This window comes from Erpetoichthys calabaricus, chromosome 1 (genome assembly GCF_900747795.2).
Source record: "Erpetoichthys calabaricus chromosome 1, fErpCal1.3, whole genome shotgun sequence".
NCBI classification, from domain to species: domain Eukaryota; kingdom Metazoa; phylum Chordata; class Cladistia; order Polypteriformes; family Polypteridae; genus Erpetoichthys; species Erpetoichthys calabaricus.
This window is the reverse complement of record NC_041394.2, coordinates 101,363,969-101,377,574: the sequence shown is the minus strand read 5'-3', so window position 1 is coordinate 101,377,574 and position 13,606 is coordinate 101,363,969. Positions and strand designations below refer to the sequence as shown.

At 37.9% G+C, this 13,606-nt stretch overlaps 1 protein-coding gene across 2 annotated transcripts in view; it reads right to left on the bottom strand.

Moving 5' to 3' along the window:
* Positions 1 to 13,393, bottom strand: part of LOC114653894 (centromere protein F-like) — a 71,147-nt gene extending 57,754 nt beyond the window's left edge. Inside the window, exons 1-6 of one of the 2 annotated variants that reach the window (XM_028804451.2) lie at positions 13,210 to 13,393; positions 7,341 to 7,586; positions 6,370 to 6,566; positions 4,052 to 4,167; positions 3,891 to 3,961; positions 2,692 to 3,013 (exon numbers count right to left, since the gene is read on the bottom strand). In XM_028804451.2, the coding sequence (XP_028660284.2) occupies positions 2,692 to 3,013; positions 3,891 to 3,961; positions 4,052 to 4,167; positions 6,370 to 6,566; positions 7,341 to 7,502 (868 nt within the window). In that variant the 5' untranslated portion in view covers positions 7,503 to 7,586; positions 13,210 to 13,393. Of the gene's footprint in view, positions 1 to 2,691; positions 3,014 to 3,890; positions 3,962 to 4,051; positions 4,168 to 6,369; positions 6,567 to 7,340; positions 7,587 to 10,210; positions 10,319 to 13,209 lie in introns of those variants that run through there. The other variant, XM_051930441.1, reaches the window with a different exon arrangement.
* Positions 13,394 to 13,606: the final 213 nt, after the last annotated feature.

The following is a 13,606-nucleotide window of genomic DNA, read 5'->3' as shown; positions in this document are numbered from 1 at the left end:
AAATTTTCCATATTTGTACCACTACTTGCTATTCATTATGGGAAACAGTAGCTAAAAGCTGTAAATTTTCCTTTCTTGTTCTCACCAACTCAGCCTTTCTCTTTTTCTGAATGTTTTGTCACAATAATTTTTGTAAATGCTGTCCCACACATGTTTTGGGGACATCTTAAAGGCTCCCAGAAAGGCTGCACTGTCACCCCAAGTAGAGAGGGGGCACTATCATTAATCGCTCCTCCTTTGTTTCTCGCAATTCCAAGGCTCACTCAATGGAGGACTTCTGACCCATTTCCACCACCACCCTGAAGTCCTGCCCCTTCCAGGACGCCGATATATAACTGACTTCACTGGACATGATTGTTCAGTTTGGACTCAGTGATTGAGATGTCCAAGAGCTCTCAATGATCTACAATTTTTGTTTTTAAACACCATTAAGTGCTGTTTATTTTGACCTTTTATTCACCCAGCCATTAAACTGAGTAACCAGCTGGTACCCCATCCCGCCTTTTGTATAACGTTTATGTTCCATATTTACAGAGCACAAATCAGAAGTATGATTAGTTTGTTTAGCTATTTAAAGAAAAATAAAAAAACATAAAAATCGACAGTACTGGAACCACCACCAAAATAAGTAATTAACTTTTAGGAAGTTACCCATCAGTTACCAAGCTCCTGAGGAATGGAGATGTGCATACAGGAGAGAGAGAGAACTTGGATAAAAGTATCTTGTCCTTCTTTCAAAAATGTCAGTCTCAAAAAATGGAGTATTTCCTACAGAAAGCATTTAATAAAAGCATTTATTTATTATATGTGAAATCCAAACCTCAAGGTCGAACTGGTTATATCTAGTCATTTTTAAGACTTTAGACTAGTAGCCCATTGATGTTCAAGTCTCTAAGCCATAAGAGTAGATACAGTACTGTATAAAATTACTAAACACAGCTTTATTCAAAAAAACGGGTGTCTGACAGCATTCCACATTTAGACAAAATAAACCACTAACACAGGCTTATCTAACAAAACCATCAGGCAAAAAAGCTTTTTTTCCAGTTATTTAAACTGTATGGTACATTTATTACTTAACTATAATATTTTAACCAAACCTTTTTTATCACCTATGCCAACTCTACTCCCTGCATTCTCACCATCCACTGACCTTCCTCTCATTTACACACATGCATTCTGTCTTGTTCCTACTGACCTTTATTCCTCTCCTTTCTAGAGCATATCTCTACCTTTCCAGAGTCTCCTCAATCTGCTTCCTACTCTCGCTACAGATCACAAGTCATCAGCAAACATCATAGTCCAAGGGGACTCCGGTCTAATCTCGTCTGCCAACCTGTCCATCACCATTGCAAATAAGAAAGGGATCAGAGCCGATCCCTGTTGTAATCCCACCTCCACATTGAATGCATCTGTCACTCCTACTGCAGGCCTCATCACTGTCACACTTCCCTCATATATATCCTGTACAACTCTTACATATTTCTCTGCCACTCCTGACTTCCTCATACAATACCACAACTCCTCTCGAGGCACCCTGTCATATGCTTTCTCCAGGTCCACAAAGACACAATGCAACTCCCTCTGGCCTTCTCTAAACTTCTCCATCAACACCCTCAGAGCAAACATCACATCTGTGGTGCTCTTTACTGGCATGAAACCATACTGCTGCTCACTAATCATCACCATTCCTTCTCAACTTCGCTTCCACTACTCTTTCCCATAACTTCATGCTGTGGCTCATCAATTTTATCCCCCTGTAGTTACTATAGCTCTGCACATCCCCTTTATTCTTAAAAACTGGTACCAGTACACTTCTTCTCCACTCCTCAGACATCCTCTTACTTTCCAAGATTCCAAACAATCTGGTTAAAATCTCCATTGCCATCTCTCCTAAACACCTCCATACTTCTACAGGTATGTAATTTGGACCAACGGTCTTTCCATTCTTCATCCTCTTCACAGCTGTCCTAACTTCATCATTGCTAATCAGTTGCATTTTCTGATTCACTATCTCCACATCATCCAACCTTCTCTCTCTCATTCTCTTCATTCATCAGCCTCTCAAAGTACTATTTCCATCTGCTCCACTCACCCTCCTCGCTTGTGAGTATGTTTCGATTCTTTATCCTTTATCACCCTAACCTGCTGCACATCTTTCCCAGCTCGGTCCCTCTGTCTAGCCAATCGGTATAGGTTGTTTTCTCCCTCCTTAGTATCCAACCTCTCATACAACTCATCATACACCTTTTCTTTAGCCTTCACCACCTCTCTCGTCACCTTATGCCTTATCTCCTTGTACTCTTGTACAGAAGGCCAGAGAGTACACAAGCATAAAAATGGAACACAGCAGGAGCCAAGTTTGGAAATGATGCCAGTTCACTGTACGGCATACTCATTAACACACCCAAACTAACATTGTTCCAGTTTAGAGTTTCTGGGCAACCTAACAGAAGATTTTGGACTGTAAGTGGGAACCAGAATTTCCACAGGAACTGCATGCAAACACTGTGAATACCGGGAAGCACAGATGTCACATTCCAGGCCATATGACATAATGACACTACTCACTGTATCATCATTTTACCCATTATGTACTGAATATTAGGAAACAAATACAGGTATTGAATAAAACAAAGAAAAATAAATTCTGATTTGGTATTTAAAAATGACCAATGCAACAACACTCACCTTCATTTCTTTTTCTTAACTCCTGCTCCTCTATCCCCATGTGCTCAGAACTGTTAACTCTGTCTTCTGTGCTCTTTGTCTGAAGATGTGCAGGAGGTTTATACCCTGACTGGCTACTTGTTTTCTGAGGTCCATCATCTTGCTCCCAGGGAAACAAACAGGAGGGAGAACTTGGAGTTGTCCTTCCCCTCCTGGTTGCTCTTTCAGATGAACAGTTTGTGTGTGAGACTGGTGTTGAATCCTGATGCCATGAATTTGTCCTTGTGCTGACTTTGCCTCCATGCTGAGGGCTCTTTTCAACAACAGATAATTGCAATGGGCACTGCAGTTTAAAAAGACACATACAGTATATATTTTATTACTCGCAGCCATAGTGTTTTAGTAATTTCTGACTAAAACAAAGAAGCTCAAAGTCATGTCAGTTTATGCCTATTAATTCTGATTTCAAGATAATAATTCAACATTTAAGTGGATGGAAATCCAAACACACTTAAGGAAACAAATATTATATAAAATTAACTTCATGTTTGCTCAAGAAACGAATGTCTTTGCTCATATTGCTCATACAATATGTGTTACAACAGTACAGTTTGACTTTCCAAAGGAAAACTACTTGCAGGGATGTTTCAATGTATTAAACTAAATATTAGTTAAATATGTGTTTATTTAAGCTACTAACTAAGTTCTGCAAATTTTATCGGCTTGTTTGTGTACCATGTTACTTTTTTGAAATAAAATATTTACAAAAAAAAAAAATCTACAATTAAAATAAAATTATTTAATTTAAAATTAAGTTCATAATTGAAAAAGAAACTTAACATATTTCATAAAATAAAGATTTTAGGACAGTGACAAACAAAACTGTAGCCACTCACAACTGTCTATATCTCAATATTATAGATCATCCCATACACTTACATTTTAATATTAGATGCAAATGTTTAGGTCCAACCACTGAAACTAATTTAAAACTCTCTGACAGAACAATGCATTAAGAAGGCCCTTGAACAAAGCAAGGTATTATACGGTATGTTAAAAATCAATAAAATGAAATGAACACCAGACTGTATTTGGAGATCACCAAAAACTATTAAACAATATAAACACCTAAATCTTGTTTCTACTGTTTTTCCTGTTTAAAGTGGACAAATTATGTCTATGGCGTGCAGATAACCAGAGCACACTGTATATGTATTCACCTTGGCATTAACCTCCTGATTGGCTGGTTGCTTTTCAAAGAAACCTCTTTCTTTACCATCCCCTCGGTATTCTAAGGTACAAATAAAACACACAAATGTTACTTTAAGGATAAATCCATCACAGACCACATTAAACTGCACTAGATATAGTGATTACAAACCTGTTTGATCTCTTTTAGGTGTGGAAAAGCTTGCATAGTTCCAGGATGGAGTAGAAAAAAGCAGCGATTCCCCTGAATGTTCTGCATTTTGTAGTTTTTCCAGCTCAGCTTGTACACTAAGTGAATTCAGAACACATAAGGGAAAAATGAGAATTCCTCAACTGATATTTAAAAACCCACATACCTGGATTCAGTAAGTTAAAATTTATGCAGGGCCATTACCATTTTACCTTCAGTTGGAATTAAAAAGATCTAGAAGTTACATCATCAATAACTGGCTATGAATATTAATGTAGATATGTTGTTAAATTTCTCACAAAAAAATTAAATAAGCAAATTAGAATATCTTCGTCAAAAAGTTTTGAATATTCTAAAGTAAAAAAACTAAACTGGGTAGTGATCAACACTAGTATGCTCCTAAGCTGGAATAGTGTTGTCTTAGCCAAACATGTTAACCAAATCACAATAAGAACTATAAGTGGGTTCCAGGACAGAATGGTGACATTTATTAAGTCAACTCCCAATCTTTAAGTCGCTCAGATAATAAGAGTTCACTGTGTAATCATTACATATTCACCCCACTAACAATGCAACTTTCATAATACAAAATTTACTTTGCATTGTATATAAGACAATACTCTATGTTATACTCTATGTTATACATACAACATTATATGTTCTGCATTGGATGTAATCTAATTGTGTGCATCTTCCTCCACTCTTGTACGTCACCCTATGTTCCTCTCTCTTCTTAAAATACGTATTCACCACAGCCATGTCCATCCTTTTGGCAAAATCCACTATCCTCTGACCTTCTTCATTCCTCTCCTTGACACCACACCTACCCATCTCCTCCTCGTCTCCTCTGTTCCCTTCACCAACATTTCCACTGAAATCCGCTCCAATCGCCACTTTCTGTCCCTTGGGTATACCGTTCATCACTTCATCAAACTCACTCCAAAAATCTTCTTTCTCATCCATTGCACACCCAACTTACAGGGCATATGCACTAACAACATTCATCATCACACCACCAATTTCCAGCTTCATAATCATTACTCTGTCTGATACTCTTTTCACCTCCAGAACACTCTTGACATACTGTTCCTTCAGAATAACCCCCTACTCCATTTCTCCTCCTAACCACACCATGATAGAACAATTTGAATCCACCTCTGATCCACCTGGCCTTACTCCCCTTCCATCTAGTCTCTTGCACGCACAATATATCAACCTTCCTTCTCTTCATCATATCGGCTAACTCTCTCCCCTTACCAGTCATACTGCCAACATTCAAAGTTCCTACCCTCAGTTCCACTCTCTTTACTTTCCTCCTCTCCTCCTGCCTCTGGATATGTCTCCCCCCTCTTCTTCTTTGGCCAACAGTAGCCCAATTTCCGCCAGCACCCTGTTGACGAACAGTACTGGTGGCGGTCGTTTTTAACCTGGGGCTCGACCGATCCGGTATGGAAATTTGTATTGTTGTCCGCATATTGATTTGGCAAAATTTTACACCGGATGCCCTTCCTGACGTAACCCTCCCCATTTATCCGGGCTTGGGACAGGCATGAAGAAACACACTGGTTTGTGCATCCCCTGTGGCTAGGTTCTATGTTCTATGTCAATGAACATTTAAAATAATTTTGTTTATTTTCTTCTCTGAAATATACAGTACTACTGATATTTCTTCAATTAAACGTGTACATAAAAATAAAATCCCAAACATATATATATATATTTTTTGGACAAAAATGCAAGTACAAAACATAAATTGTAATATATTTATTGCACACAGTGTTGCACAGCTGGACAATGGTTAGGGACACTGCCTTATAGGTTTTGAAGCCTGCGTTCAAAACCTTGTCTAGGGTTAGTGTGTGTTCTCTTTGTGTTCTTGTAATTTTTACTAGGTAGCAACTTGCCTTTCACATTCCAAACACAATCTTGTTAATTTGGTATGCAATTTTGATTTGACTACTTGTAAGTGAGTATGTGCTCTATGATACACTGCTTAATGCTGCTCACTGCTGCTGGAAAAGCCTCCAACATCTCACAATATATCTAAAAATACACCTAAAACTGAAATGTAATAGTGTCGGAAAAGTATTTCTGGAGTTAACTGATATCAATAATTTTGCAAAGTCATCCAGCATTCTTGTAGAACCAAAACAGGGAAAAAGGCAACAGTGCATTATTTGAAGAGGTTTCTCAGTTTGCATTTACAGCACTCAGTAAAGGTAAACAAGCCCAGCTGTTCACCCATGACAAGGTAACAATGAGATTCCCACTGTAAATAATTGCTTAGGCTTTCTTTATACCGTTTGAGCTCTTGCTGCAAGGAGTCGATCTGTTTACGTGCAGAGCCAAGCTGTCCCTCCAGACTGCACACCTGAGCATCCTTCACCTGTAGATCATGAGATAGACGCCCTTTAGCTCGGTCCAAGGAAGTTGTGTCTTCTAAAAGTTTCTTCACTTCTTTTTTTAAAGTTGAGGCTTCATTACAGCTTTCATCATACTGAAAAACAAAACAACAAAAAGTACCTTATAATGGCTGATTCTACAAGTAGCTAAGAGACTGCAACATTTATATTTTCATCAAGAGAAACAACACTGAAATCAAGAAAATCTTTTCTGGAAATAGCATTTGATTGAACAAAGGTTAATTCATTTATTTGATAAAAAAAAAAACCTTTATTACAAAAACACATAACTAATAATATGAATGTAAACTTGTTCATTGCTGCATTTTGGATACCTTTTCCTGAAAAGAGACATATCAGGTTGCATCTTTATAAATAAATCACTTTTCTTTTCAGAGTTACACATAACCTTCATGCACACATTTTTGGAACATTATGCAACATCTAAAAAATATAAAGGCATTACATTTTATTTACAGCTGCCCAGCAGTGTCCTGGTATTATGCCAGAGGTGCCAGGAGGTTAAGTGATTCTTAACTGTGGCCCCCTATCAGAATGAATGGTAACAAAAATGAAAACAAGTTTCAAGCTAATGGATGGGTTTAATCTTTTAAGCATAGTCCCACAGCATAAAGCATGTATCTCAAGAAAAAAAATAAAAGCAAGAATTAATATGTCAATCAATAACCATACTAACCAACTTGTAATCTGATTGCAATATAAAACTCAAATAATAAACTCTGAGACTAGCAGGCCAATGTGCAATTTTTTTATTATTATTAATACTCAATTAAACAGAAAAAGGATATTTTATAAAAGTTCATATCAAACAACTAGCCAGTATGACTTATTGTGCCACAAATCCTTACCTTTTGCTTCTGCTTAAGAAGAGCTGTGTCTGAAGTTTCTAGCTGAAATTGCCTCTGCTGGCGCTCCTTCTTCAGCTTTTCAAGTTGTACCTCCAAGTCCTCAACTTTCTGTAAGGCTCGATGAGGCAGATCTGCTTTCCAATTATCCAGAGTCCAGCTCATTTTAACTGAGAGTCAAAAGCAACTGCCACAGGCTGTTGCTTTATCTATATCATCAATCAGCTTGCAGCCACAACTTCAGGAACCCTGAAACATTAAAAACACTGCATCACTGCACCATTACAACTAAAAATCGCCTGTCAATTTTCTGAAGAAAAAAAACATATCTTGTATACTTTACACAGAATTGGATGTCTACTTAAGCACTGAAAAATTATCAAAATAAAATACTAATCTCAGCTCTGATTTGCAGGTTTTAGATTCACCAAATGTGTTTACCACATTCAAGCAAATCCAACCTGGGCACCTTAGAAGCAAACTCCATATTCTGAGCACTGCTTGCATATAACTAAATCTAAGTGTATTGGTTGGCCAGGCCACCATTAGACATGTTAACTTTGCATGTCAAGGGTATGTCCACACTGGTTCCTTCCAATATTTTTTATGAAACATATATAGCATAAATAATGAGTTGTCTCTGCTAGTTGCCAAATGTGCAGGTTGATCTTTGAGTTCCACATCAGTTTGACAAGGAAATGTGTGCCCTATGCAAGCAAAATTAGGCGTGTGGAGATAAAAAAAACAAATCTTGAAGGTGCCTGACACAGGAGACTCTATGAAATAATGAAATAATATCAACAAATTTATTACATGACATTTTTATCTTTTTAATAGAAGAAAAAATTCAAAACATCAGCACAGACAGTTTAGAGAGCCTTCAGCAAAACTTCAAAAAATAGAACGAGCCAGAGGCTTCAATTATGACACGCCACTTTGAATTTTCTGCCTTTAAAAGACCTATGTATTTTTTCTGACTTTTGAATATGATTACACAATTTCAACTTTGTTCTGACTAAATAAACTGCTCAAAAAAATAAAAGGAACACTTTGAAAACACACAAGATCTCAATGGGAAAAAAATCATGCTGGATATCTATACTGATATGGACTGGGTAATGAGTTAGGAATGAAAGGATGCCACATCGTTTCATGGAAATGAAAATTATCAACCTACAGAGGGTTGAATTCAAAGACACCCTGAAAATCAAAGTGAAAAAATGAGGCGTCAGGCTAGTCCATTTTGCTGAAATTTCATTGCAGCAACTCAAAATTGTACTCAGTAGTTTGTATGGCCCCCAGATGCTTGTATGCATGCCTGACAACGTCAGGGCATGCTGCTAATGAGACGACAGATGGTGTCCTGGGGGATCTCCTCCCAGATCTGGGCCAGAGTATCATTGAGCTCCTGAACAATATGAGGTGCAACCTGGTGGCGTCAGATGACCGAAACATAATGTCCCAGAGGTGTTCTATTGGATTTAGGTCAAGCGAGCGTGGGGGCCAGTCAATGGTATTAATTCCATCATCCTCCAGGAACTGCCTGCATACTCTCGCCACATGAGGACAGGCATTGTTGTGCACCAGGAGGAGCCCAGGACCCACTGCACCAGCATAGGGTCTGACAATGGGTCCAAGGATTTCATCTCGATACCTAATGGCAGTCAAGGTGCCGTTGTCTAGCCTGTAGAGGTATGTGCGTCCCTCCATGGATATGCCTTCCCAGATCATCACTGACCCACCACCAAAACGGTCATGCTGAACGATGTTACAGGCAGCATAATGTTCTTCTCGGCTTATCCAGACCCTTTCACATCTGTCACATCATGTGCTCAGGGCGAACCTGCTCTCATCTGTGAAAAGCACAGGGCGCCAGTGGTGGACCTGCCAATTCTGGTAATCTATGGCAAATGCCAATTGAGCTCCACGGTGCCGAGCAGTGAACACAGGGCCCACTAGAGGATGTGGGGCCCTCAGGCCACCCTCATGAAGTCTGTTTCTGATTGTTTTGTCAGGGACACACACCAGTGGCCTAGTCATTTTACTAGTTGTCACTAAACCAAGAAACAAGAAGCATATCACTACTATTAAAAGTCAACCATACCATACAGTTAAAAAAACCATACATTCATATTTTGCTGCTTCATACATTTTAAAATTTAAATTATATAAAAATTACATTTTGCTGCATTAAAATAATTGAAATCCTTTCACCAATATTCAATTTACAATGGTAATTGCAGCTAAAATATGGAATGCAGAGTGTTTATCAGTTAGTTAAAATGTGTGCTTTATTGATAAATGGGTTTCAATTAGAAGAAGGCACAAATTAATAAGAAGGGTTTTCCCTTTTCATAAGCTTTAAATATGTCCTAGTAAACCAATTTGGAACTGATGAAAACATCATTACAGGGTCAAAACATGTTTATGTTATCATATGGGAGATTCACATAAATCAAAGCACACCAACACAACACTCTCATAAATCCTTAAAACAAGAAAAATATCACCAGGTGGGAGCCACACCCTAGGCAGAACTGTTCACAAATGAAACATATCTGAAGGACACACATAGTAACTGCATCTCATTAACAGTGCTGTATTACAGTACAATGGGTTCAGTATTGATAAATACTTTCAAAGAAAAGCCAATAAAATGCAAACATTTATACTTTGTACAAATAGCCAATATGAGTTTACTATAGACAACTAAGGAAAAGAAATTCTATTATTGTAATCGCTGCTTTCACTTTTGTTATGGTGCAAATAGGTGTTAATAGTACATAAACAATGCATCCTAATAAATAGGCCTGCTAAAAGGGAAAGAATTCTAATCAGCTGGTATCTATCATGAAAAACAACTTACAACATACCTGTGTTTTGATTCTGGCTAAAGATGCAAATCCCCTCACTATTGTTCTCATGGTAGACAGTCCTAACCTTTTCTTAAACCGTCTCGTTACACAGAAATGTGATTGCACCATATGTCAACAGGGTTGGATGATTATTACTTTGTGCTGCTAGTGTGCTGCCACACAGAAACAAGCTGACATCATGTGTCTAGAGTAACAAACCCCCAGAGGTGTACTGCTTTTTCATTTAAACTAATGAGTGTTTTAAACATACAGACTTTTGTAAATTTGATATACTATATAATTTCTGTAAGTAAAGAACATTTAAAATCTACATGAGCAAGCTCTGGCATTTAAAGTCACCCTGTGATCACAGACCTCTTTCTACTATGTAAATATTCCCCCTCTCATTCTTTTCACAATTATAGTCACATTTTCAGCATTTCGGCAGCATTTATGTATTAATGGTCAGCTTCCTTAAAACAATGTTTATTTTCTATAGTACAGCGTGCACAAATACATAAAATAATCAAGAGTAACTGGTTTAGCTAGTTGCATAGTATTCTATACAAAGCAACAAAAGGCCAACATCTGAACCTGTTTCAGCCAGAGGTGAAATATTACGTCATCTGAACACCTTTAAAGACAACATATGAAACAGTGAGGTATTTTACCCGAGGTTGTATAAGTTTCTTAAGAAGATGACCTAACAAGATATGAATCTAGATGTTCAAGTAAGCACAAGCAGAACTTTTAAGAATTTTATCTTTTAAAACAAAAACAGGGGGCAACAAAGGAAAAAAGGTTACAGAAAGAGATAAAGTCTTACAAATAGTAAACGTTTACCATTCTGCAGAGTCTTTTAAATTTATTTTGACTCAAATTTTGAAACACATTTGACTATCATTTTTTTGTAAAGTGCTCTTCACTGAGAGCAGACGTATACCACTGTGACAAGTTCTCAGGTTAAATTCAGATACCAACTTTTCAAATTACTAATTACCTAATGATTACTTATAAAGTCACAGATTTGTTTAAGCAGACATGAAAGACAAAAGTAGTTTGAAACTGATTAACAAAAATGGAACCCAACAATATCTGTAAATTAATTAACTGTTGAACTGTGGCTGTCTCAGATGCCATCTAGCTGACTGTTTCCGAACAGAAGATGCCTTACTTCAGTAAAAAGACGTTAATTCAGTCTTCCTTGTTCATTTGCCAACTTTTCCCTTTTCTATGGGTATTGGATCTAATTGATTTTTCCTTACATAAAACCTGCTGACGTTATACTTTAAAATCCATGTTCTGTCTGCACTGTGTTATTTCACAGCTTCAGAGTCATGGGTTTGAATCAAGTACTCAGCACTTTCTACCTCTGAGGAATTGTGATGTTATCCTTATATCTTGTTGGATTTCCTTTCGCACCCAAAAAATATTCATGTTAGGTTAACCTGGGTCTTTGTGTTTATGAGTGTTCTCTGTGATTGACTAGTATCATGGCCAGGGATGGTTCATACAGTACCCTGCATCCATTGGTGCCGATGTAGATCTTGGCCTCCCACAACCCTTACAAGTCGGAAATTGAACAGACGGATGGAATGGCAGTCTAAATTGTCCCACCATATGTGAATGTACCTTGCAACAAACTGGTGTTCAGTGCTGGAGGGATAAGGTCCAGGTTTCTTAAACTGAATATAGCACGCAGTTTAGACAATGAATGAATGTCAGTTGCCTTGAAAACCTGCATAAACTACGCCTATACCATGCAAGCTTATCCATCAGTTGTTTTTACATTTATTATTTATTCAAAAATAAACAAAACTAAATATAAATATTAAAATGTGCCTACTTAAAATTATTTTGTACCGTTAACTAAATGCAGTATATTTTACCTTAGATGGCAATCTACAGTTTGTTTTCCTTGAAAGGTATTATGGAAATAAATGATGATAATTGTTGTTGGTACATTGTAACTGAGCTGGTTTAAACGTACAACCCTGAGGTGCTTCAGCTAAGCGAATTTTGTAAAGTCTTCAGTCTTCTTCTACATTAAACTTCTACAACCCCTCAAGGCTCGTTTTTATTTCTTACTCCATCCAGAAGCCTGTGCGATCTTTCCACCTATGATTGTCTCACTGTTACAAAGACTGGCCGTTTCTCTTTCAGCTTTGAGACACCCAATCTAAAAGTCTCCCCTTACGTCTGTCAATTAAACTTCACAATGAGAGTTTACGTTGAAGAGGAGGCACTTTTAGACTCCTGATAATATGTTTCAGAAAATGTGAAAGCCACAGAGACCCGTATTCTTTATATTAATGATCTTCGTTCACAATTAATGTCCTAGTTTTCAAACCCTTCAGCATCTCATAAGTGATCTGACTGGATGCTTTCATCTCAAACCAGACGGCACCTTTCTATTATTCAGTCATAAAAGTTACATATTTATGATATATGTAAATAGCATCTCCATCTTCAGCCTTGTGGGACAACAGATCGCTTGCACAATACCCAGGCAGAGAGCCCTGACAAAAAAAAAAAAAAAAACACGTGCCATCTATAATCTGTGGCAGACGGCGCGGATGGGTCGACCTAAAGGCACAAGCGAGCCAATCAGCGCTCCCAGGATAGACTTTTCACACGCCAATTCTGACCACCCGCCAATCAGAGTTAAACGTCTCGCCGGGAAGGCGGGACAAAGCGTTACTTTTTTATTTATTTTTTTGTGCACAGGACGCGTAAACGTAAGAAAAGTTAACATAACTTTGCCGTTTTAACAACAAACGACAGGTGTAAAGAATAACACGCCACATAAGAATTAACGTACTCATCATTAACGGCTATCTAAAGCGATGCCACTATCCACGACAGTTTACCGTGGTTAAAAAAAAATGAAACTAGTCCCAGCGTGGCATTCAGAGGTCTACACCGATTAACTCTGCCTAAAATAAAACAAAGCTGTGGAGCTGACGTTTTGTTGAAAGGCTGAAAACCGTCGCAATGACAAAAAAGTTCGAACTTACCTTTTCATGCGTTTCTATAATATTTGTCCTCATGAAAGGAAAACTCTTTTAAAAAGCCACTCTGCCTACCGTATACACTTTGTAGTTCATAACCCTGAACAGCGTATTTCATATTCATTCTTTTATTTTTGTAGCGAATCCCATTTCGTTCACGAGCTTATTCCGAGCTCGCGCCTCCTAGCCTATCCACGGAGAGGGGTGGAGTTACGAGCGGCGTCATCAACTTTTTGTTTTTTTTCCTTCCTAATAGCCGCCCGCTGTTTCTGAGCAGCGTGGGAGGAGTGCGAGATAGCTCCCCCTAGTGGGGAAAATGGTGTTTCATAAAGAATTCCATACAAAGAGTGCAGGTGGTGTGGCTCCCAGGACGTGCAATTTAAAACGTTGTCGACCTTCATAT